Source organism: Girardinichthys multiradiatus, chromosome 14 (assembly GCF_021462225.1).
Source record: "Girardinichthys multiradiatus isolate DD_20200921_A chromosome 14, DD_fGirMul_XY1, whole genome shotgun sequence".
Taxonomy (NCBI): Eukaryota; Metazoa; Chordata; class Actinopteri; order Cyprinodontiformes; family Goodeidae; genus Girardinichthys; species Girardinichthys multiradiatus.
In genome coordinates this window covers 45,045,495-45,071,848 of record NC_061807.1, presented here as the reverse complement: position 1 = coordinate 45,071,848, position 26,354 = coordinate 45,045,495, and the positions used below count along the sequence as shown (strand labels likewise).

Below are 26,354 nucleotides of genomic sequence, written 5' to 3'. Positions count from 1 at the left end.
CATGCGCCATTTACCTGTCCCTTTTTTCTCCACTGGCAAAATGGGTTTGTTCCATGAAGAGGAATGTGCAGACTCTAAAACACCTGAGTTCCAGAGGCCTTCCACTGTATCTTTAATGCCTGATTCTGCTGCTGGTTTGTGAGGGTATTGGGGCTTCCATATTGGTTGGTCGGTGGTTAACTGAAAGGTAATGGGGGAACATTGAATCAGGCCTACATCTGTGGGCCCCTCTGCCCAGAGGGTGGAAGGCATTTTTTCCACAATAGCAGATGCCAGCGGATGGTCTGTTTTTTCCCTACCATGGTGTCTGTCTAACTGAACATGCTCCAGTGTGCCCACATCCATAGAGTGGTTGAATATGCGATAAGTGTTACCTGAGGGCGAGTAAAAAAGGTTGGGGTTTGCCAAAGGCTGCCAATCCTGTAGGTTCAGAGAGCTTTTTAACACACCTCCAAGTTCACGTGCTTCATGACCTGGGTGCAGAGCCAAAGAGACATGAGGCATGCCATCAGACCACATCCTAAACCACACTTCCTGCTCTTCAGTCAAGTGAACCTCGGCCACCACTCCTGGTGCCACATAAATGTCTGTGGTGACAATGTCCCAGTGTGTACCCTCTAACTCGTCAGCAAAGCTTTCCTGGTAACATTCACAATTATTTCTATCATAAAACAAGGTGACATGAGGAGGAGGTACATAGGGCGCCAGAGTGGAGACCCAGGATTTCCGCCGAGAGAATGCTTCTGTGCGCGGTGGTTTCAGGTTGCAGCAAAACCCAGTATATGTCAGCCATTGAGTCCTGCAGTGGCTGGAGGAGGTACTGTCCATGTGAAAAAGAAGTGTTATTGCCACAAAATAACTGGATGCCATTGGGCAGGTAAACCTGCAGTCCATCAGTCCTGCATAAAATGGTTGCTCCCAGTTTTATTAACATGTCTCTACCCAGTACATTTACTGGTGTGTCAGTGGAGACTAGATAACTGTGTCTGTCCACCAATTTCAGTCTTTAAAGGCTTGGTATATGGCAGGACCTGTTTTGCCCCCGAGTACCCCATGACAGTTGTAGTCCTGGTGGAGAGTGTGTTTGGAGGAGCCTGTTTGATGGTTGAACATGTGGCCCCAGTGTCCACCAGAAAATAAAGGCTATTTCCGGACACAGTCACAGACAGCAGGGGGTCTGCAGTCCCGCTGTCTTCTGGGGTTGGTGGGGACCTTCAGTGGTGCTCAGGCAAGAGACTAGGCTCGTCCCAGGCCGGTAATTGGAGTTGTGGTCCGTGTGCGCCGCGTACTGGGCCACCTTTGCCTCTGTATGGGCGGGCTGGAGGAGCCATGGCGGAACCATAACACCCATATCCTCCGGGTGGACCATTCTTATGGGGGCAATCTCGGGCCCAGTGTCCAGGCTCATTGCAGTAATAACACACATCAGCATTACCCAGTCTCCTCTGTGGTCCTCTCTGGAATCCCCTTGCTCTTGGCCCTGCCCGTCCCCCAAAACAACCAGCATGTCCCTGATATGGGACCGGGGCCTGATGCCACTGTCCTGCTGTTTCTCTATTTCCAGGAAATGGAGGAGCCTGAGGGGGCTGAGACACTGCACCTTCATACATAATGTTAGATGTTTTACCCTCCTTTTTCTTTTCCCCAACATTCTGTTTAGCTTCTGCTAATTGCATTTCAGGAGCTGAGTTTGTAACATTTTTAATTCAGTCTCCTCATTTTGTTTTACCTCTTTAAGTTTAGATAAATGATGCATCAGATGGCAATCCCATACGCCAGTCTCTGATCCAGGGAGGTCGGGATTATCCTCCATACTAGTTTTAACCTGCAACGGTAACCCTCTTAAAACAGCATCCCGGAACCAGTCCCTTTGGGGACCAGCTCTGTCTGGATTAGTTCCTGACTGCATTTGCCACATGGATTTGCACTGATCTAAATATTCTCTAGGATTTGTGTTTGCGTTCCAGTCAAATTTTGGAATGGTACCTCCTCTGGTTACTGGATACATTTCTCTAAGAGCTATGCCTATAAGAGTGGAATAAAAAGTAAATGGGCCCCCTTCTGGTGCTGTTGTTGTACCTGCAACAAGCTCTATGTCCCTACAGCTGTGTGGCTTCATGCATCATCCAGCAATGGCCCTGTAATCACCTAGAGCTAAGTGGTGCCTGCTGTCAGGGAGTCCAGTGTCTGTAACCATACAGATGCACCTTCTGTGATCGGGGGCAATTTATCACACAAAGTGGTGAGATCTCCCAGTGTGAATGGCTTGTATCTGTTTCCTCCAAATTGTTGTTGGAACAGTGGACCCATATAAGAAGGTTTGAGCTGGTTTCGGGGTCTCATGTTATAGCCATGTCCAGCAGGGGGAGGAATAGCCTCAGGTACTAGTGGCATTGGGTTTGAGGGAGATGACATAACTTCCTCATTTTCAATTGGTGACTGATTCTGTACTGTAATAGGTGGTGCCTGCATAGCAGCGTCATAATAAGTTACTACAGTCAGTGGTTCTTGTTTTACCCATTTTTCTGACACTGACATATTAACTGAGCCCTCAGTTACATCTGATTTCAGAGGTGTGACCAATTCCATATCACTAGGTGAATGGGAAATACACGGGGTGGAACACTTTATTAGGCCAGAAGCTGGCTGCAATTTGTCCCGTAATACCCGGTCAGCAAATGGGTCAGTTAGTGGAACCTGTGAAATGAATGAGCCTCCAGAGGACAGCTCAGACGCAGCCCTGTTAATTTTGCCATCATGGTGCAACTTAGAATCCAAAGATTTGATAAAACTGGAAAAAAACAGACAAGTTTTTAAAAAAGAAAAAAAAAGAAAAATTAATAAAACAAAGGAACCCATTATTTTTTTAATATGTCCTCTAGTTTTGACTTCCAGCAAAAGAAATAAAAATTATTTGTACCATAAGAATAACCTGAGCTTCTTTTTAGCATAAGACATTTACTGTCAAAGATTTACGCACGCAAAAAAAGTTTTAATCAAGGGAAAACTGTAGCGTTTAAAATCTAAGATTCTTTATAGGACTTATTGCTGTAATACATTTGAGCAACTTCCTGTTTAGTCTCTTTATAGTTTTATGGATGTTTAAAAACAAAATTTAGGTGATGCTTAAAAAAGTTGGAAAAACATTTGAGCTCCAAGCACCAAAAGAATAAAAAAATCATACTAGTATTGGCCGTTTTTCTTTTTTAATCGACTTGGTTTAAATACTAGTTGAACATTTTTAGTTGTTGTTTGTGTGTTGCCCTGCGATGGACTGGCGACGTGTCCAGGGTGTACCTCGCCTCTCGCCCATAGACTGCTGGAGATAGGCACCAGCTCCCCCGCGACCCACTATGGAATAAGCGGTAGAAAATGACTGACTGACTGACTATTTATATATATTATATATATATATTCCTTACAGAGCACTTCGTTCTCAGACTGCAGGTTTACTGGTAGTTCTTAGAGTCTCTAGAAGTAAAATGGGAGGCAGATCATTTAGTTATCAGGCTCCTCTCCTGTGGAACCAGCTCCCAGTTTTAGCCCATGAGACAGACACCCTGTCTACTTTTAAGGCTAGGCTTAAAACTTTCCTTTTTGATAAAGCTTATAGTTAGAGTGGCTTAGGTTATCCTGAGCTATCTCTGTAGTTATGCTGCCATAGGCTTAGGCTGCTGGAAGCTGCTTTATCTGTGTCTGCTCTGTTCTCTCAAACCCCCAGTCGGTCGTGGCAGATGGCCGCTCACACTGAGCCTGGTCCTGCTGGAGGTTTCTTCCTGTTAAAAGGGAGTTTTTCCTCTCCACTGTCGCTAAATGCATGCTCAGTATGAGGGATTGCTGCAAAGTCAAGCGTACATAAAGCACTTCTGAGTCTACAGGAAATAACCAAAATAAAATCACCTGAACATGTAAACAACCCTCCCCCATCATTGAGCTCTGGCATACGTGACCCTATCACCAGTTCATACGTTTTCCTTGGACCATGTTTGGTTGATCCTGCATTGTTGAGATGAATTGGCAACAACCATGTGTCAGACAGTAATTGGCTTTAAAAGGAAGTGGCTCTTACCGAGAAGGGTTTAAAAGCAGGATGTAGATGGGAGGTCTGACAGTGTGGAGAAAGGTCTGTGGGGCGTGTTGTTTGCACAAACGTTGATTGGTACATTGATTTGTCCTGTTTAATACTTATTTTTTTCCCTCCATCTTTTTCAGTCTCGCTCCCTAAGGGATGGGTTAAAGGCAGAGTACAATTTCTCCATTGTGAGATCAATAAAGTCTAAATAGTAATTATTATTAATTATTACTTTAAGAGCATCATGCTCAGGTTGTTCATGATGTGAAGCGCTGCTTTCTTTACATTTAAGAAAAGTGTCTGTTGAATTATATATTTTTTGTTTACTTTTCAGAATTTCACCCAGTCAAATGCAGGACATTGTTTCAATTTGTGGGACACCGGGACAGAAATGAAAAATGCGGCAGGAACGCCCACTCAGCTGCTGCAGTTATCTTATTGCTCTGACCTGGTCATCGCTCAGACATCGTTTCTACATGTCGCGAGCTCTGGTATCAGCCAGGCCTCATCTTAAGAACCTTATGTCCTACTTGTTCTGTTTCTCTGTCTTCCCCGTTGATATCAGGACCTTTTTACAACACTACCCAAGATCACGTTTAACGCTTTGGGTGTTACTATATCAAATTGCATGCTTCCATCTACCCACCGCTAATGTCTAGGGTTCCCCAGCATGCTACACACCAACACCAATTTCAGTATCCGTGCGTTAGTCTTTTCCCTGACACAATGGGGAGTTGCAGTTGTTGAGATAATATTTAGTCAAGACTTCATCTTAACCTGGCACTAGTCTAAGTCAACAAAACTGTTATCTATTTTTCCCTCCAAACACTTACATTTGGGAATGTTCACTCATCACAGAAAAGTGTGCTTCATTATTTATGAATTCATAAATCTTTAATTAAAACATTCCAAAAATATACAAATGTTTGTATTGAGACACAAATATCACACATTATAGTTTGCAGAATATTTAAATAGATAAAAATACATAATTGTTTGGTACAAATGCAGAGAAGTCTCTGCAATAAAATCTCTTTCTAAAAGGTGCAATACTGTCATTGGCATTAGTAACCTGTTAACTTTGCTTCAATTTTCTTTCCATCCTGTCAACCAAAAACATGTAAAAAATAAATAATAAATAGCCAAGATATACATTTGTCAAAGTCAAAGCAGTCCCGGTATCGTTGTCCTCAGTCACTATAAATAAAGGTGTCAGTGAATTTAACCCATCCAGAATCATGTAGAGTCACTGGGTGTCACAGGTCTTCTGATCAGATTTATGGTCATCATGAGGGTTTAAAAACAGTTGTAGCCACACACTGTGGGATAAAAGGTGTGTTGAATGTTATTGTGGAGGGTGGCTGAACTGACCCATGAAGAAAACAGCACCTGAAAACAGACAAGATAACAATGAATACCCACCCTCTCTACTGGTGTTGTTTGATGGGGTTAAATAAAAATGTTTAGTAATAATTACCAGTGTGCTTGTGCTGAATAAGGAAGAGGAAAGGTCGGTCCAGTGTGATCTCCTGAACCGCCATACGAGAGAACATGACAGCAGCTAAGAAAGTCAAAATGAGAAAAAAAGTACTTGAACAGTTTGTATGCAATCTTCACAGAAATAGCCTGTCCCCGACTTTAATTCCCCAAAACCAGTTTAAAATCTAATTTTAGGTTAAAGTGCTTATTTTAAACAGTAAAGATTCCTGCTAATTCACATAACAGACAGAGTTCCAAAGTTAGTTCCTTTGTGTTAGATTAGATCAATACCTTCTGCTACAGATCTGACCTGTTCCAGTGGAAATGCATCAAAGACTCATACAAATATGTGCCACATGCTCAACATAATAAATTGTTAAACTTAGTTATCACAGGAATCAGTCAGTAAAGTAAAGAAAACATTTAACTTCAACATATTAAATAGTGGCTTTCTAGCTTTTATACAGTCCTCAAGCCATAGTAGTGACTTGACTGTATACATGGTCCAACTGTCTGCAATAACTCTACAGTAATGAGAAGAGTCAATGGGAGAAGGCCATTCACACAAAGGACAAGTTGCACAAGGTATCTGTAAATCTGTATTTGTCACAACTGTATTTTAGTTTTTTTATTAAGACGCGATACATTTTTGACAGCATTAAAATGTATCAAGTCTGACTGTTTATTTGCTTGAAGGATTATTCTTGCTTTCAAAAGACCATTAGAGTTGAAAAGACTGCCAATAGTCATTGATTTAGAGATTTGTCCTGGATCCTTCTGGCCTCCTAACACACTAGGTGTGTTTGGGCAAGTCTTTGAACTCAAACTTTTGCAGCTCAACTAAAAATGTCACAGTTGTGTGTGTGAGTAGGTGAATGAGGACCACTGTAAAGAGCTGCACCATTTACAGTGGGGAGAACAAGTATTTGATACACTGCTGATTTTGCAGGTTTTCCCACTTGCAAAGCATTTATAAGTTTTTATTTATATATATTTATATCATACGTGCTCTTTAACTGTGAGCGACAAAATTTAAAACAAAAATCCAAAATCGCATAGTGTGATTTTTAAGTAATTAATTTGCATTTTATTGCATGACATCAGTATTTGATCACCTAACAACCAGTAAGAATCCCGGCTCTCACAGGCCTGTTAGTTCCTCTTTAAGAAGCCCTCCTGTCCTCCACTCATTACCTGTATTAACTGCACCTGTTTGAACTCGTTATCTGTATAAAAGACACCTGTCCACACACTCAATCAAACAAACTCCAACCTCTCCTCAATGGCCAAGACCAGAGAGCTGTGTAAGAACATCAGGGATAAAATAGTAGACCTGCACAAGGCTGGGATGGGCTACAGGAAAATAGCCAAGACGTTTGGTGAGAAGACAACAACTGTTGGAGCAATTCTAAGAAATTGGAAGAAGTTCAAGATCTTGGTTAATCTCCCTCAGTCTGGGGCTCCATGCAAGATCTCACCTAGTGGGGCATCACTGATCATGAGGAAGGTGAGGAATCAGCCCAGAACTACACGACAGGACCTAGTCAATGACCTGAAGAGAGCTGGGACCACAGTCTCAAAGAAGACCATTAGTAACACACTACACTGTCATGGATTCATATCCTGCAGCGCCTTGCTTAAACCAGCACATGTCCTGGCCCGTCTGAAGTTTGCCAGTGATCATCTGGATGATCCCCAAAACCTGAAGGATCTAGAGAAGATCTGTATGGAGGAGTGGTCCTAAATCTCTGCTGCAATCCCTGCTTGTGTGCAAACCTCGTCAAGAACTACAGAAACGTCTGATATCTGTAACTGCAAACAAAGGTTTCTGTACCAAATATTGGGTTCTGTTTTTCTGATGTATCAAATACTTATTTCATGCCATAAAATGCAAATGAATGACTTAAAAATCACCCAATATGACCTTCTGGATTTTTATTTTAGATTCCGCCACCCACAGTTAAAGAGTACCTATGATAAAAATTCAAGACTTCTACATGCTTTGCAAGTGGGAAAACCTGCAAAATCGACAGTGTATCCAATATTTGTTCTCCTCACTGTATGTGTTTTTGGTAGAAATATTCAGTAAGAATTCTACCTGTTGCTGAAGCTCCCTTGGTTCCACGCTCATCCACCTCAATCTTCACCCTCTGCAGAACTTTCGATACGCAAAGCCTCTCATCAGCTGCCATACAAAAACAGAGATTAGAAGCAAAGTTTATGATATCGTTTTTCTTTTTTATTTCCTTTTTTTCTATATGGAAGTTGCACAAAGCAAAGAAATTCCACATAGATATGGTTAATGCAAAACTTGTAACAAAGCACAATGTGTGAAGAAGAGGCGTTGCAGTCCTGTCAACGATGGAAAGTACTGTATGTTAAGGAGTTTTTCATTTTTGTGGATTAAGAGAATCCAACAAAGTTTAAAAATGTTTTTTAGGAACATCAACTTACATGTTATCTGTGTAAAGTCAGCAGAAGCCAGGTTGAACATGCCTCCAAGTCCGATTTTAAGTAGAGCACTTTTTAAATTTACTTCAGAGTTCAGAGAAAACCTAAAAAAAACATAAAAATTCTCTAGTTTTGATTTGCAACATATGACAAACAAAACAAACTAATCTTATCTGACCACTGTTCTATAGCCACAGCCCTTCTTCTTCACCTTGGCATGGCCAGCTCTCTCCTGACATTCCTTAGCTCTGACTTCCAGTGCTGAATCTTCTGGCTGCTCAGATCTGCATTGAGAGCACTCAGTGGAATTTCAGGCTCAAAGGGTGATACTAGGAGCATACTCAATGAGCTGCCCTCATAAGGCACCTCTATTACATAGTAATCCACCCCATCAGCAGTCACAAATTCCGCTGTGGATTTTGAAGAAAGGAAAAAGTACAAATTTGGGTAAGGGAGAAACAAATTTGTATTTTCTAGAACCTAAAATTTGTATAACTTGCTCAGCATACCATAGCTGAAGTGGTTGATGAGTCTCATCATGTGCACAGGTACAGTGCTGCCATTGGCACAGTGGAACATTCGCTCCTGTGTTAGTTTGGGGTCAAAGGGAACTTTCCATAGGCGCTGAAAATGGAGCGCGTTGAGGAAGACCAGGCGAGTCTCATAATCAAGGGATCCAGCTGCTAAGAACTCAGGGATGGCACCTGCAGGAAAAAAAATACATTCCACTAAGTTATATGCTATAAAATGCCTCACTAAGTATATGATATTTCAGGGACCCATGTCTAGTAAGTTGAGATAGGCTGCCTGTCATCTACTGATGGTTCGGATAGGCTCCATCCCCCATTGATTGTGCACAGAATTTATTTGGAACAGTGAGTAGGAGTGAGTTTCCATTTAACTGTCCGTAAACTTGTGCCTACAAATTCTCTACCTGTTTGTTTCAGTGTGATCCTTTTTTTTTTACCATGTGGATCTTTGTTGTATTATTGAGTCTCTCATTTATGTGGAATTTCAGGCTTTTTAGATCATTCTATTACCTCTCTAAAGCTGCGAGGAAAACTGTGAATGTTAAACTTTGGATATAAGAGTTTCATCCACATGTGCCCTAAATCTTGGTCCTCTGTCTTTAACTATTACTCCAAGAGTTCTGCCTCTCTAACAAGAGAGAAGATGGGTTTTATTTGTTATAACATGCAGACGTTATTACCTGCAGTGTGATCTGAGACCCATGCATTGATTATGCTGACAGCCTGTTCTGGTTTGGTGAAATCCATCTGATGGGGATGAGTCTGGAAGGTCTTGGCCAGTGCCCGGCGGAATCTCTTCTCCAGACTTATCTTCCTCTCCACCATCACCCCGCTGGCTATCTCCACCCCATCCTCACTGGCTAAATCGTGCTGCAGAAGCCGCTGCTGTCGAAGCATTCCTCGCTCTGCAAAAGAAGCACAGGAAGGTTTAATTTTATTGATTTATCGTCACAATGCAATAATCTGCCATGAACATGCTCAGAAAAAATACATAAGGGGAGGCAGCAAATTTCTGACTTCTATCTCAGAGTACAACATATCTCAAAATACAAGTGCTTGTGGATAGTTTCTTGCTTTGTATGAATGAGGCTGTGTATTTTATGCATGTTAAATATTTATGTTCATGTTGGGGCAGATCTAACAGTCAAGCAGGCAGAAAAAAATAAAATAAAGCATCCAGTAGCTACTCCTTTCTGATGGGATTTTTACTCAGCTGCTGCCAGTCTTTAATGTAGAGATGCAAAGTGGCAAAGGTGAAAATTAAAAAGGCCAATTCTATGGCACCATCTGTAAAGTTTCTTATGCTTGGTTTTGACTGCAAACAAAAAACTGGACCAGGGAAGAGAGATGCTGATAGCTTCAGTGTCCAGTTCCTTTGAAGAAGAAACCTGGTGTGGGCCTTTCTCTGTGTCACACACTTGAAGATATTTATGTATTTATTTATTTACTATCAAAACATCTCATTTTGTTGTTCTGTGTTGCTTGGGGTCTTCTGTACTTAATTTATAAGCCGCTTACCTTGCATAGAAAAGCCCATAGCTGCAGTCAAGGCCCATCGTGTGCTTCCATTTGAACCAAGCTGAGCCATGGCCATAATGTTTGCTATGCCATAGGGAGAGAAAGCCAGGTTTGTGTCCACGACATCTGCTACAAGCTGAGAGAAAACTTTCAGGCCAAAGTCTGTCTGCTTAGCTTGGAGAGAGCCCAGTGCCCCTCTGCTTAGGACTAGCAACAAGAATGTATACACACAAATCATGCTGGGGAGACAAAATCAGAAAACTGCAGTTGGTTCTGGTACATAAAAGCTAAATGTTTGCATAAAGTCTTCTGCTCCTGAACTGTCTGCATAATGAACTGTTTAAACTTATTTATACTGTTTAAGCTTATTTCTGTTGTCAAGGATTTTTGCAATTAAAATTCAAACAAAGGCGCACACTATTTATGGAGTTAAATCCCCCCTATTTCTACGTGCGTACACAAAGAAATGTGGAAAAATCTTTACAAACATACAGTAAATTAGCATACAAAAAGGTGAAGCACTAAAGACATTTCTGAAAAAGGTTAACTCATTTTTCTCTCTGAAATATAAGTTTGTACATACCACCAACCAAACCTCTGACAACCATCGAGCCACAGATATCTAATTAAACAGCGAACCATGGTTCTTACCTTTGGCTTGGTTTCAGACAAGGAGGTCCCTGCTGCTGCTGAAGAACTGAACGCATTTCTCTTTTTGTACTGTGGGCCTGCACTGGCACATTCCCCGCCTCCATTCTTCACACACACACACACACACACACACACACACAGAGAGAAAGTCATTATAGACGCTGATGTCATCTGATGCTGTCTGGAGAGACTTCCGTTTCATTTCCACATGCAGTTACTCTTTCAAATGTCTCTACTGACTAAAGCATGACAGAGCATATGGAAAGTCTGTTAGCTGTTTTTCAGCTTGAACATGTCTTGCACTCAACACCGTGTCCATGTGAGTCATGCAGGAGGAATGGACTGCAAATTCATGGACTTTTTTTATTCGTCCCTGAATGTCTGAAAGAGATAAAAGTTGTTGATCTGATGATTTAACTAGCTGACAGCCTGTTGCTGCGTCATTACATTCTCTTTTCTTTTTAAGGAAAAACACAGGACCATGCCTTGAATCTTTTTTTTCCTCCTTCATTTATTATTTCATGATGTAGTTATTTGTTTGCAGTGTCGGGAACAACACCATCATTTGTGATCTTTTAAGTTTCAGAAAGAAAAATAAACTACATTAAAATAAAATTTGACTCATTTGGCCCTCTTTCTAAGCGAATACATTTTTTACCTTCTGGAGGAGACTTTTTTTTTTTAAGGTCAATATTAACCTTTTAAATGACATTTCAAGCCACCAATTTGAATTTACCGGTGATGAAACCCTCCAAAATATTTTTAAACCCCTGCTTAACATTTGCCGATACAAACATACAACCTTAGGTGAAAAGTAAAAAAGAAACATGTTCATTTAGTTCTTTCATTTTGTAGAAAAACCAGAGATATGCAGAACAAATTAAACACCACTGTTATAATTGGTGTAACATCTTCTCCTCTGGTTTTTCTGAGCTGAATTCGTCAAGGCAAAAACTTCCGTAATGAAAAACATGTCAGGTATCTTATTTTGAAAGTCTTAGTATAAATCTTTAGGTGGATTGATATCTGGACTGTTTACTGGACATGACTTGTAGAAAGGTTGCCCAGTGGATGGTACATTATAACCCTGATAAAGGACTCATCATCAATAAACCTGTTTTGGATTGGTGGACTACCTGTGCACTTCCTGAAGAAACAGCCAATTGTCCCACTCTTTAAACTGACACACATCTCAGTATGACTGCTGAATGTCATCTTTGGATTGCACCAAACCAACATCCAAGTATCATCTCCTTGGTCAACACAGATTCATGATTCAGTAATGAATCCCAATTTTATCCAACTATCCACAATTCATGACTGCCTCTAGGAACTTTAGGAACCTTGTTTCCGATTTATTTAGCTGTTACTGATAATTCTAGATTGGCTCACTGCAAGTAATACTAATTCGTAGACTTTTATGTCTCTTTCGGTGCATTTTCTAATTTCAAGATATATGTCTTGAATCTCAAATATTTTAAAGGTAAAGTGAAATATTGTAGTAAGTATTCTGTTCTGATGCGGTCCTTTGCCTGACAGAATCCTTCCTTTTATAATTTTTTACATTTTATTTGGATTAATTACTAAATGTTACACTCAGCTGACTGGGAACAAGCACCATATTTTGCCATACATAGTTGATTTGGCTTTTTTGAGGCATTTTCTAATCTTTTCCCTTGTTCAATCTGAAATCCATCTTGTTTTGGCCATGTTTCCTGTCAATGCAATATCAATGCAACAACTCACTGCAGCCTGCTGCTCTTTCATGTAACCAGAGAACTCTTTCCATTATTACACTGGAGGAGATTTTTTTTTTGGTAGAAATAAAATTTATAGTGCAATTTCATAATGTTATAGTCATCTTTCAGTGATTTTAATATTTTTTATATTCTCATAAAATAATTGTGTTGACAAGAATGTTATTTAATTTTAAATATGTGTTTTACATCACCAGGAATGTTTCACCGTTAAATTATTTTGCCATATACTGAACGTGATAAACTATTCACAAACAACTGACTGAACATGCCCCAAAAAGTGATTTTATGTATATTTTTTCCAGGGTTTGTAATTACAAAATTGTATTTTTAAGGGATCCCTGTTTAAAAATTCCTATAAACAGGACAACCATTGTCCCATGTTTTAGGATATCCACATATATTATAAAATTAAATGGCTGACTGACTAAAAGTGTACAATAAAATCATAATTTAATGTTTTACATTTCTTTTCAACATCCTTTACCTCTTACATTGCTATAGTATCTTTTGAGAGATCCTTGTCTTATTTCCTACCTAAAATAAACTTCTTGTTTAAATGAAAATATTTTCAAATAGAAATCTGCCAGGGATGTGAACACATTTGGATTTAATTGTAAACAGCAGAACACCACAGATAGCACAACATGTGTGATCCATGGCACAATGATGAATTGGTGTGAGTAATTATATTTTCCTAAAAAAGTTCCTGAAGTTCCTGTTATTTGTGGGGATTAACAATACTTTATCTGTGTTACAGCCGTCCTGTATGTTGTCACTTTGAGTTGTGACACAAAGTTTGCTTGCTTTTAATTTGGTTCACTGATGTGCTAGCAGACAGGGGGAGAACAGAAACTGACATGCAGCATTTAAAAATTACCTGGAAAGGGGCATCACCATCCTCAGAGGAGCTCAAACAAACCAAACAAACATTCTGGTGTGATCCACCCCTGCAAAACTCACTGCTCTCTTTCACAAAACATTTCCATCATAAACCCACTAAGACCAAATAAGCTAGCTTTGATCCACCTGAAAATCTGGGTCTAAGTTTGCTCACAGTAGGAATGCAACTGAACTACTGTGAAAATTAAAGAAAGGAAGGGATGTGTCTTACACTAATGATTTACAAACATAAGTATGATCTGAAAACTTTTAAAACATTACCTTGTTTTGTATTTGTGTAATCACAACAGCATATCACACTAGTCTCAACATCTCCACTGTGTTATTCTGTGGTGCTGCATTCCTCTGATGTTTACAGAGCAACAGGCAGGATGGCTCACTGACGTGCCTGCTGTTCATACTTGTCAGTTTCTTGTGATAATGGATAACACTGTCCAAGCAATCTGATCCACTTTCAAAAGTGTACTGTGAAAGCGATTCAAACTAAATGGGTGTAAAATTCAGCATTTCTCACTCAATCCAATGAATTATTCTGATGTTTAAATTCTGTATCATTCCATCAGTATTTAAGAAAGTTACTATGCTCAAACTGTTCAAATTCCTCAAAACGTACAGAGCTCCTAACTACAATCTCCTTTTCCTCAAAAGATTCCCTGGGAAGTTGGCTGTGCACATGTGCTTTACGGATTCTCCATGCTATTTTTCCAAAATTACAATAAAATAACTTTATCCTATTTTTATTGTAATTGTAATGGTTTGAGAAGAAGAACCCAAGCACAAATAGAAATTGTTTGAGGCTGCCAACATGGAAAACGACAGCTTCATGATGAAGACAGCATTTGACTGTATCTGATGGAGAACATGTTCAGTAGGATCTGAAGAATAAACAGACTGAAACAACACAGCAAGTGGAGCACAGGGAACCTGGCATGAATGAAATTGATAATGAACCACAGAGAAGGAAGAATCTGGCAATGAGGTTTGGAAAGTAAATGAGTGACATAAGAACCAGATGGGAACAATTTGTAGGAGGCTAATCACAAGTACAACCACAAAAAGTCAAATGTCATGAAAAAGTTCAATATTTTTGTTACTCCTTTCAGAAATTGAAGCTCATATATTATATATATCCATTACACAGAGTGAAATAGTTCCAAACCTTTATTTCCTGTAAGTTTGAAGATTATGGCTTACAGATAATAGAAATCCAAAATTCAGGATCTCAGAAAATTCAAATATTGCATAAGGTCAATAATAAAGTTTATTCTAAACAGAAATGTCAGGCTTCTAAAGAGTAGTTTAATTTTATATACTTCATTTTGCCTCCTTTTACATTAATTGCTGTATCAATGTGAGGTGGCTTGGAGGCAATCAGACTGTGACTGGCACTGCTTAAGTGTATTTGAAGCCCAGGTTGCTTTGGTTGTGTCTAGTTCTCCCTGTCTGTAAGTCTGCTGTTCAGCAACATTAACATCGGTCCAGCTTCACCTTCACACATCATGACAATTGCATGCTGAAAAAACTGATAACGTTAATTTTCCATAGTAAAATGTACTCCCTTTTTTATTTCTTATTTTTGTCTTTGAACACAACACTTTAAGCACATATTAAGATATCTAAAACAAATGCAAAATGTTATGTTGCCCACAGGCTGTTTTAAAGCTGTTTTAAGTCACTGAACACAGCTGTGTACAGTCCTCCGTCTTGTGATTCACTGCCCCTTTAATCTCAGAAAACTTTCTTCTGCTGTTTCTCAAGCTTTTCCTGCCAACAAAAAGATAACATTTTCAGACCTGTCAGCACAATTCAGAAATTAGTCAGTTTCCTCCACTACTATGTACAGTTGGCCTCAGTAAACATTACTGCTTTTGTAGTTGTTTCTCCTAAATAGAGGACAAAATAGAATTGCTGAAATATGCTGCTGGTTGTAAGGTATGTGTTAACCTAGCCCAACACACAAAGAAACAGATTACTCAACTTTCCATGCTCCTTGCCTGTCAAGGAAAAGCTATTTACACTAATACAGTGGCTTGCTAAAGTAAAATAAAACACTGAAAAGGGCAGTGTGCAATTGTATTCAGTCCACTTTTACTCCAAGTGCAACCAATTGCCCTGAGAAGTTGCCTGATGATTGCTAATGACTAAATAGAGTCCACCTGTGTGTAATCTAATCTCAGTACAAATACAGCTGCTCTATGAAGTTCAAGGAACACACCAGACAGATCGGGGATGAAGTTGTGGAGAAGTTTAAAGCAGGCTTAGGCTATAAAAATATTTCCCAAGCTTAGAAACTGCTTTGGGATCATTTCAATTGCAATGGACATGGAGACGGAAACGAATAGGGAAAAGAGGATAGAGGAAAAAAAAAAAAAGCAACAAAGAGAGGGGTAAGGCAAAAAGGAAAAAGGGAAAAATGAAAAGAATAGATGAGAGAAAGAATGATGAAGAGAATGCAAGATACTAGAAGACTGCTTCTACACATGCTGAAAAGAATATAACAGCAATGTTACTAAAAAGTGCACGGTACTAATGAATGCAAGATGTGTATGGTGGTAACTGCAGCTCAATATAGAACATCTGTGTATCTGTTAACACCTGAATCCAAACATCTATGGGTGTAAGTGTGAGCACGCTTGTGTATGTAAGGTGTCTCCATAAAAATATGCAATGATAAGTGTGAGGAGCCACAGACCTGCCCCATGGACCTGGGACAGATAAGGAGGAGATCTGACCCACAGACATCCAAAGGCCTGCCAGAACATGAGAACCCCAGGAGGACCACCACCGGGACTACCGCAACCCCTCCAGAGAAGAGCGGGGGACAGTCCCAGGGGAACCACCCAGCAGCCACAGTGCAGAAGCCCCAGGGAGCTGCAGCGACAAGCCCACAGGCCCCGCCGGCAGCCGTCTACGCCCGAGCAGATCCATCCATGGACCCAGAGACCAGAGACCCTGGGACATATCACTCCCCAAGCAGAGGCCCAACAGAGCCCAGGGGTCCAGGCCCCGGCAAGCAGCCACCGGGTGTGAGCCAGCACACACTAAAGCCCCAAGCCCCGGATACCGAGAACCACAAGTACACCAGTGGTCAGAGACACCAACCACCGACAGGTGGTGGGTAGGGAATAGGCCCCACATTTGATAGAAGGAAAACGGGTGGGGAAGAGGGTCTGAAAATGTTATAAATTAGTGTCTAAGTTGTAGGGGCACAGGCTGCCATGGGACCGCAGAGATGGAAAACCCTTGCGTCACTCCAATGATACACCTGCACCCCAAGGCCCTACATGAGTGGTAGTGTGATGGAGTGGGTGGAGGGAGGTGTCCAGGAAAGAGAGGGAAGGACTGGGGGGCAAAATGCTCTCCCAGGGAACCAGTTCACTGACTGACCCCAATACACACCCCTGTTCGCCGAGTTCCAACAAAGGATGGAGACATAGGTACATCCATCGGGCAAAAGCCTAAATGCTAATGTTAGCTTAAATGCTAACATTAGTAACTCCATTCAAAATGTTCATTTAGGCCTAAAAGTGAAAACTAACACTAGCATGTTGTCTATCAATAATGTAGTCCATCTATAATGCTTACAACAGCCTATATACAAAAGTCTATGAAATAGCCATTTAAGATTAATCACTGTTATCTAGTGGTTGGAACAGCAGTACATGCTGTTTAAGTACTCAACACAAAATGGCCGCCATGTACAGGGGTTGGACAATGAAACTGAAACACCTTTCATTTTAGTGTGGGAGGTTTCAAGGCTAAATTGGACCAGCCGGTAGCCAGTCTTCATTGATTGCACATTGCACCAGTAAGAGCAGAGTGTGAACGTTCAATTAGCGGGGTAAGAGCACAGTTTTGCTCAAAATATTGAAATGCACACAACATTATGGGTGACATACCAGAGTTCAAAAGAGGACAAATTGTTGGTGAACGTCTTGCTGGCGCATCTGTGACCAAGACAGCAAGTCTTTGTGATGTATCAAGAGCCACAGTATCCAGGGTAATGTCAGCATACCACCAAGAAGGACGAACCACATCCAACAGGATTAACTGTGGACACAAGAGGAAGCTGTCTGAAAAGGATGTTCGGGTGCTAACACGGATGTATCCAAAAAAACATAAAACCACGGCTGCGCAAATCACGGCAGAATTAAATGTGCACCTCAACTCTCCTGTTTCCACCAGAACTGTCCGTCTGGAGCTCCACAGGGTCAATATACACGGCCGGGCTGCTACAGCCAAACCTTTGGTCACTCATGCCAATGCCAAACGTCTGTTTCAATGGTGCAAGGAGCGCAAATCTTGGGCTGTGGACAATGTGAAACATGTATTGTTCTCTGATGAGTCCACCTTTACTGTTTTCCCCACATCCGGGAGATTTATGGTGTGGAGAAGCCCCAAAGAAGCGTACCACCTAGACTGTTGCATGCCCAGAGTGAAGCATGGGGGTGGATCAGTGATGGTTTGGGCTGCCATATCATGGCATTCCGTTGGCCCAAAACTTGTGCTAAATGGGCGTGTCACTGCCAAGGACTACCGAACCATTCTTGAAGACCATGTGCATCCAATGATTCAAACATTGTATCCTGAAGGCAGTGCACCAATACACACAGCAAGACTGGTGAAAGATTGGTTTGATGAACATGAAAGTGAAGTTGAACATCTCCCATGGCCTGCACAGTCACCAGATCTAAATATTATTGAGCCACTTTGGGGTGTTTTGGAGGAGCAAGTCAGGAAACGTTTTCCTCCACCAGTATCACATGGTGACCTGGCCACTATCCTGCAAGAAGAATGGCTTAAAATCCCTCTGACCATTGTGCAGGACTTGTATATGTCATTCCCAAGACTTTGACGCTGTATTGGCCGCAAAAGGAGGCCCTAAACCATACTAATAAATTATTGTGGTCTAAAACCAGGTGTTTCAGTTTCATTGTCCAACCCCTGTAGTTGCTCTCTATGAAGATGGTCAAAGGGTTAGGGGGTTATATACAGGAGGAGATACACATGTAAAGACATATAAATAGAACAGCAAAGACTGTTTGGCTGGAATTTTTCAATTTAAAGCGTTTTTGGGAAGGACAGATTTGGTACTCCTAAACAAACCTTTTTTATTACAAAATGATAAAAGGTATCAAAATATTTCTTGAATTGTGAGCGCCAGCAAGGTCTGAAGATAAATCTGCTGACAAGGCTTGTGTCTCTACTTCGAACGGTTTACGAGAGGCGGCAATTCGAAAACATATGAGTTAAAAGACTTTTTGCTCTGATTTTTTGTGATACGGGCAGCCCATTCAATGTGTGTTGACTTTGCGTTGCTTTGGGGCATGTTGCCAAAAAAAAACTGTTAGTCCCACGTCAATGAGGGTGACATTTTCCTAATTGTGAAACAGAATCCTACGCTTTGATGTGTAATTGGTATAGGTAGAGTAAAAATTGAGCGAGTGAGGAGAGTTTCTTCATCCTTTTTCAGGTTATTCAAAAAGTTAGAGTGCACACTCTAGCAACACGAACATCCCATCATTGAATTACATTATAAAACTGAAAATCTGAAAAATTGTAATAATGTTTCTATCAAAATTGTAGAAAAACTGTGAAAGATATCAAAAAGTTGAATTATACAATAATAGTAGAATGTTGTGAAAGCATTCTAAAAGTTGAATGGTGTTTCTAGCTGAAAGTATGCGGAAATAATTAAATGGCAAAAACATTGAAGTTTTAGCGGAATGTTTGACGTTTTCCATTCATTTCAATGGGGCAAAAATCGGCAGAAATAGCGGAATATTTTAAAAAGTAGCAAGAGTCACAGCTAGAAAAAAGCAGTGTGAGCAGAACATTGTTAAATTTGAATGAATATGAATATTTGTGTAAATTCTTTACAGCATTCACACAAAGAGGCAGAAAGTTTAACCCCCTCAAAGGTAGATCCAAAGTATTGCCCTTGCCTTGTATACAATAAAACATTTTGCTACCAGTTCAGACTCTTGCATTTGGGTCAAAACAAGCTCCACAATTATGGCCTCTAGGAGTTTTTTTTTTTTTTTTTACTAGTTATTAAAGAAACTTAAATAATTAAAATGATTAATATTTTTCAGTCTGCAAACAACTTTGTCTCTAGTACAATAATGAATAGTTAGTTTAAAGACTGTTTTGTGAATACTTCTGTTTCTGTTACATAATCATTTTAAATATGAACATGTTTTATTTAGAAAAGACAAACTTCCACTGTAAAATGCTGTGGGGATATTTTCAAAGGAGTAAAGAAAGCTTGTTTAAGGTCATGATATGATATTATTCTGCTTGTGTTGTCGTGACAACGCAGAGGACATGGTATTTATTCGAAATGATGACTGCTGTACTAACAGTTTAAGTATGTGGATAGAGGAAAAAAAGCCAAAAGAAGCCTGGTGTTTTGGATAAGAAACAGGAAGTTACTCATGGCAGAAATGACCATTACACACGAAAAATGTTTGTGCTTCTATTTTCAGAACAATGATGAACGGAAAGTTGAAAAGTTTCTGTATTGTGAGCCCTAAGGGAGAAAAAGAACCTTTCCCACCACAAATGAATCACAGATCTATTCATCTTAAAAATGTTTTCTCAATTACATATTTTTCAGTGTTTCCCATTTCAGGATTGGGCCTTTGGAGGTTGGAAGGCCGATTTTGCGCAAAAAAAAAAAAAAGTGACTTTAAAACAGTGGCCTGCAAAGAGTTTTTTGTTGCTGCTAAGTTACACAATTTAATTTTCAAATCTATACTCTAATACATACAATGTATTTAAGTTCTTACAAATAAATAGTTTCAATTTTAGAAGTCTTTGTTTAATCACTGTTTACTTCAAAAACCTCAATGAATAAATAAAAAGGTTCTTCAAAGACTTAACAAAACATTTAACATGTTCAGATATAAACAACACATCTTACCAGAACATAAGCTAAAGCCAAAGCTTTCTTATGCTCATGTTTCACCAGTTTAAAAACCCACACAGAACATCCACAAGGCAGAAGGTGCATGGCACAATTAATTATTTTACAATTTACAATAAATACTTTATAATTTGCAATGCAATAAGTACCTTACATTTTAATCCAATTTCTAAGAACATTGATCTATTGTTATTAAACTATTAGAAAGAGAATCTAAATTGACTAGCCTCGCTCATAAAATATAGCATTCTTGAAATATAGCAATCTTGAACATAACCAGAAAGGTTACTGGTTAAATTGCAGTACGTCAATACAGGATAAGGTTGCCAATATGATAAACTTTCCAGATTGGAGGAGTAAAGGAATTGAATACCTGGAACATATATTTGAAGGAATTCAGTTCATCCCATTTAACAGATTAAATGGAATACACATTTTTTTATCTTCCACCTCAGCCCTAGACCCTTCTGCTTCTACATGTTTGCCTTCAACCATATCAGAAGATGCTGATACTTCCTTTGCTTCCCCCTTCCACCTGTGTGTCTCAAGAAGTCAGGTGAAGAGACAACTGGAGAGACTGAATAGGAATAAGGCTGCAGGTCCAGATCATGTCAGCCCTAGAGTCCTGAAGGCCTGTGCAGAGCAGCTCTGTGGGATTCTGCAGCACCTCTTCAACCTTAGCCTGGCCCAGAAGAAGGTTCCAGTGTTGTGGAAGACCTCCTGCCTTGTTCTGGTACCAAAGAAAATTCACCCATCAGTCCTCAATGACTATAGACCTGTTGCCCTGACATCTCACATCATGAAGGTCCTAGAGAGACTCCTGTTGGCCCACCTGAGTAAGCAAACAGTAAACCATCAGGACCCCCTTCAGTTTGCTTATCGCTGTGGAGTTGGAGTGGAAGATGCCATCATACACCTGCTTCAACAAACCCACTGTCATCTGGACAAAGCCAGCAGCACTGTGAGGATCATGTTCTTTGATTTCTCCAGTGCATTTAATACAATCCAACCTGATTTGCTTTGTCAGAATCTCCAGAAGACTCAGGTGGAGGCCTCAACAATCTCCTGGATCAAAGACTACCTGACAAACAGACCACAGTTTGTGAGACTGAAGGGTTGTGAGTCTAACCAGGTAGTCAGCAGCACAGGAGCACCACAGGGGAATGTACTCTCACCATTCCTTTTCACTCTGTACACCTCAGACTTCCAGTACAAGACAGACTCCTGTCATCTGCAGAAATACTCGGATGATTCCGCAGTCGTGGGTGACTCCAGCAGGCCACAAATGTGCATGTGTCTGCACAAACGGTTAGAAACCGACTCCATGAGGATGGTATGAGGGCCCGACGTCCACAAATGGGGGTTTTGCTCACAGCCCAACAACATGCAGGACGCTTGGCATTGACCTTTTCAAAAGAGATTGCATATATGTTTCTCCCTAGTCTTAAAGAGTCATAAAAAGTCTTAAGATTTTGTTATCTATATAGGCTGTACATTTTTACATCATATCTCTTACATGTAATTTAGTTACAGTACAGACCAAAGGTTTGGACACACCTTATCATTCAAAGAGTTGTCTTTATTTTCATGACTATGAATATTGTAGCTTCACCCTGAAGGCATCAAAACTATGAATTAACACATGTGGAATTATGTACTGAACAAAAAAGTGTGAAAGAACTGAAAATATGTCTTATATTCTAGGTTCTTCAAAGTAGCCACCTTTTGCTTTGATTACTGTTCCGCACATTCTTGGCATTCATAGTCATGAAGATAAAGACAACTCTTTGAATGAGAAGGTGTGTCCAAACTTTTGGTCTGTACACTGGTATGATTCTGGCTTGTCTGCTCTACCCTGTCTCCCTGGCTGCAATCAGCAGATTAGATGCACCTGGTGGCTGCTGCAGTGTAGTGCAATCTGTGGAATGCCAAGCACCTGTGTCTTCCCTGATATATACTGACTCTGACAAGCAGACGGTGCCAGATTTTTGAAAGCCATTGTGTGAGTAGATATCCAGCGTTCCTTCGTGTCTGATCATTGTTTTGACCTTGCCTTGCCTTTTGGATTTATGTCTCTGCCTGCCCCTTGCCTGATGCCTATTGTTCCGATCGTTGACCCTGTTTCTGTCCTTGGATTATTGAGCCACCCTAGCCCTCGGATTATTCAGCCTGGAGTCACTTCTTACCTGTGCTGTGGAAATCACCGCCTGCCACCCACTGAGGTTTCCCCTCTGGGTTTCAAGTTCCACTCAAGACAAAAGCAGGTTAGTGGCTTTTCTGATCCCTGCAAAATCTGGAGAGACTACAAGTCACTAATCCCTCTTTCTGCCTCAGTGATTCCTGGAAGCTGTGAGGAGTGTTACCTGTGTGACGTTTTCCTGTGGCTGAATAAACTTTTTAAACTTTGAATACTGTGTCTGGCTGAATCTTGGGTCCGCCTTTTTCTGATTCATAGCATACACTGCTCAAAAAAATAAAGGGAACACTCAAATAACACATCCTAGATCTGAACAAATGAAATTTTCTCATTGAATGCTTTGTTCTGTACAAAGTTGAATGTGCTGAAAACAAAATCACACAATAATGTTTTTTGGCAGAAGGACCACCTTAGTCTTAAAGAAGTATGAAAGCATGTAGACTGGTCAAACTGAATTCTTCTAGATGAATTTGGTTTTATTTCTTTTTTGTTAAATTATAAACTAAAGTTTATTTATTAATGTGTTTTGCATAGTTTGTGCATGGAGTAGCTGGGTGCTTGGTTGTATGTGGGGTTATAACCATCACTACATGCCATAACCACACCAAAGAGTGATTTAATGTTTCAGAGGTCCTGTACTGGTTTGTACCGCATGGCCCATTTATTTGGAGGGCCATGCAGCCCTCCAAAGAAATGCCACCCCCCACCATTACTGACCCACTGCCAAACCAGTCATGCTAAAGGATGTTGCAGGTAGCAGATCGCTCTCCACGGTGTCTCCAGACTCTGTCACATCTGTCACATGTGCTCAGTGTGTCAGAGGCAAATTTGCCAATCCTGGTGTTCTATGGCAAATGCCAAGCGTCCTGCACGGTGTTGGACTGTGAGCACAACCCCCATTTGTGGACGTCGGGCCCTCATACCATCCTCATGGAGTCGGTTTCTAACCGTTTGTACAGACACATGCACATTTGTGGCCTGCTGGAGGTCATTTTGCAGGGCTCTAGCAGTGTTCCTCCTGTTCCTCCTTGCACAAAGGCGGAGGTAGCGGTCCTGCTGCTAGGTTGTTGCCCTCCTAGGGCCTCCTCCGCGTCTCCTGGTGTACTGGCCTGTCTCCTGGTAGCGCCTCCAGGCTCTGGACACTACGCTGACAGACACAGCAAATCTTCTTGCCACAGCTCGCATTGATGAGCCATCCTGGATGAGCTGCACCACCTGAGCCACTTGTGTGGGTTGTAGAGTCCGTCTCATGCTACCACGAGTGTGAAAGCACCACCAACATTCAAAAGTGACCAAAATATCAGCTGGAGAACCACTCCTTTATTGAGTGTGTCTTGCTAATCGCCAAAGATTTCCCCCTGTTGTCTATTTCATTTGCACAACATCATGTGAAATTGATTGTCAATCAGTGTTGCTTCCTAAGTGGACAGTTTGATTTCACAGAAGTTTGATTTACTTGGAGTTATATTGTGTTGTTCCCTTTATTTTTTTCAGCAATGTATATATATATATATATATAGACCAGAACATGACTACTGTATGCAGGCAAATATAATATTATAGATGTGATTAATGTTTGAGGGGTATAACTAATTGTCATATTTTGTGAGCACCATCTTCTAATTCTGCATATTTCTGATTACATCTTAGTGATGTGGTCCAGCCAACCCTTTAAACTTGATGGATGAAAGAGGCATCACAGACATCTGCAGACCACCTGTGTGATGCTTTGCTCACCATCCAGAAAGACAAACCACAGGTCTCAGTTGCAGCATCCCATCCAAGTCTCTGACCTTGCGAAAGATTTAGCCACATCGCCAGAGACTTTCTGTTCAGAAAGACATCTGCCTCTTTGTTCTGTTAAAGAGGTGTTCCAGGAACCGGTCACTCAGGTTTATCCTGCTGTCGCCATTGTAAATATTTGTACATAGTTTTATTTTATGCCTTTTGTCTTGTAATCTTGATCTGTTTGAATGTTGTTTTTTTCCACATTCTGTTTAAAATGCTATTGTCCCACTTTGTTTTGGCCTGCAAGGGGGTGACCTTCCCCTGTTGGCCCGTCTTCTCCAGAATTGTCCTAAACAAGCAAAAGGAAAGAGGGAAAACCAAAAGAAACATCATCACTGGATGGATATTTATGAAAGTTAGAAAGATAGGAGTTTTTGAAACTGGACAGAAACTGACTGCAAAGAATGTTGTTATTGTACCTCCAAGCCACGGTGGCTGAGTTTTTAGCTCCAGTAAAAAGGTGCTCATTCTCACCCCTGAGCTTAATAAACTGGCCCGTCTGCTCCTTTGTCCCTAAACAACAACAACAAAAAACCATCTTGCTTAATATCAGTGTAAAAAAAAGTCTTTTTTAAGTTGACATTTGTCTTAATTTGCAGAACATATTAAAATATTTCTATGCAAATGCCTAAAACAAGCTCTTTCAAACTTTTCACTTCTTTACTGAGATTTGCTTGCATTTGAAAGTGTATTTCTCTTCAGCTGTACCTGGAATCACGAATTATAATGCTAGCTGAATTATAAATATACTTTTAAAAACACATATAGCACATTTCTTCATCAAAAACGAATATTTAAAAGCTTATTTATTCTCAATCACACTCTCCAGCGATACGGTAACATTACATAAAATTGTCTATTTATTGAGGCTAACTTTAATATCGCCTGTAATGTCAAATCGACTTACATGAACAAATGTCACAATACATTAAAATAATACTAACATAAACTGTTAGAAATCACTTGTGTTTAACGTTCACTGTGTTGACTGGCAGCAGAAGCTCAGTGCCGATAGTCCGGTCAGATCTCTAACGTGTTAGCTCGCCCCACCGCCGGTAGGGCTGGCGAGGCAAGCCGGGAGTTACTACGGTGGGATTGGAAAACTCCGAACACGTCGGAGCACGTTTGAAACTAAGCGATGTTTTGATGAATCAAGCAGATTTTTCACGTCTACACAGTTATATTACCCCACTAAAAACATTGTAAAAGTTCATTTCTGTCACAGAAAGTGTAATTTTTCACAGTTTACTCACAGCTTTTGCCACTGTGGTCCGCCATGGCTGCCCCTGTTTGACCAAACCGCTTTGACCCGCAATGAATCATGGGAAAAGATGGACCGCGAAGGATACTCACAACTCATCCTTCAAATCAGGCAAAAGAAGGACACTTTTGTCAGCAGCATCTGACAGACCTTACGCGCCGCGCTGTGACGTAATCAGCCCTGCACATGGATCCTCCTCCTTCCTGTATATTGACCAATAGTAGAGGAGCTGGAGAGAAGAAGGCAGCCCTCCTCATTTGCATAATGAAGCAGAAATGCATACAGTAAAGGAAAAAGAGAGACGAGTAAATGTAAAAAGAACAAAGGCATGTGTAAGGAAAAGGAAAAACAGAATATATACATTTCTTGATGAAAATGCATGTCTAAGGAAAAGGAAAAACAATATACATATATATATCTGCTTTTATTTTTAATTTATTCAGGATCGGTCCTCCATAAACTAGGCAGTCTACCTTAGTTGTTGAAGAAAGAAGACCAACAGACACCAGCACACAAGATGTCACCTGTATAAGGGACCAACGAACAGTGAGACTGCACCACCCAGAGGACGAAAGGACAAGAGAAGACAAGAAAAAATTAAATAAAATTTTAAATTTATGCTTTTTACTTAACAAAAGATATATTTTATATGTTATTGCATTTTACTCTTTTATTATAGTCATCTATTATTGTGCTTACTGTTCAGGGGCCATAAGGATTGTAGTGATTGAACCCAGTAATTATTTGTTTTTAATTAAGAAACGCAAATTAATTTATAGTACTGAGAAGACATTCTCCACTTAGACGGGGTCAAGACAT

The 26,354-nt window shown here is 40.4% G+C and overlaps 1 protein-coding gene across 1 annotated transcript; it reads right to left on the bottom strand.

The window, feature by feature from the left end:
- Positions 1-4,947: 4,947 nt before the first annotated feature.
- serpine1 (serpin peptidase inhibitor, clade E (nexin, plasminogen activator inhibitor type 1), member 1) lies at positions 4,948-10,886 on the bottom strand. The gene is made up of 9 exons (XM_047385183.1): positions 10,702-10,886; positions 10,051-10,289; positions 9,213-9,437; positions 8,512-8,706; positions 8,214-8,412; positions 8,006-8,106; positions 7,650-7,736; positions 5,550-5,633; positions 4,948-5,461 (listed from the first exon to the last, which is right to left on the bottom strand). The coding sequence occupies exons 1-9, from the start codon at positions 10,803-10,805 to the stop codon at positions 5,418-5,420; spliced, it is 1,278 nt and encodes a 425-aa protein (XP_047241139.1). The 5' UTR covers positions 10,806-10,886; the 3' UTR covers positions 4,948-5,417.
- Between the last annotated feature and the right edge of the window lie 15,468 nt (positions 10,887-26,354).

What these genes read in the sequence shown, in the direction of transcription:
- serpine1 (XM_047385183.1), bottom strand. Translation starts at nt 10,805, where the DNA reads ATGGAGGCGGGGAATGTGCCAGTGCAGGCCCACAGTACAAAAAGAGAA. An exon ending in TATGGGCTTTTCTATGCAAG is followed by an intron (nt 9,438 to 10,050) that starts GTAAGCGGCTTA and finishes CTTCTTTTGCAG; the next exon opens with AGCGAGGAATGCTTCGACAG. An exon ending in GGTCTCAGATCACACTGCAG is followed by an intron (nt 8,707 to 9,212) that starts GTAATAACGTCT and finishes TTTTTCCTGCAG; the next exon opens with GTGCCATCCCTGAGTTCTTA.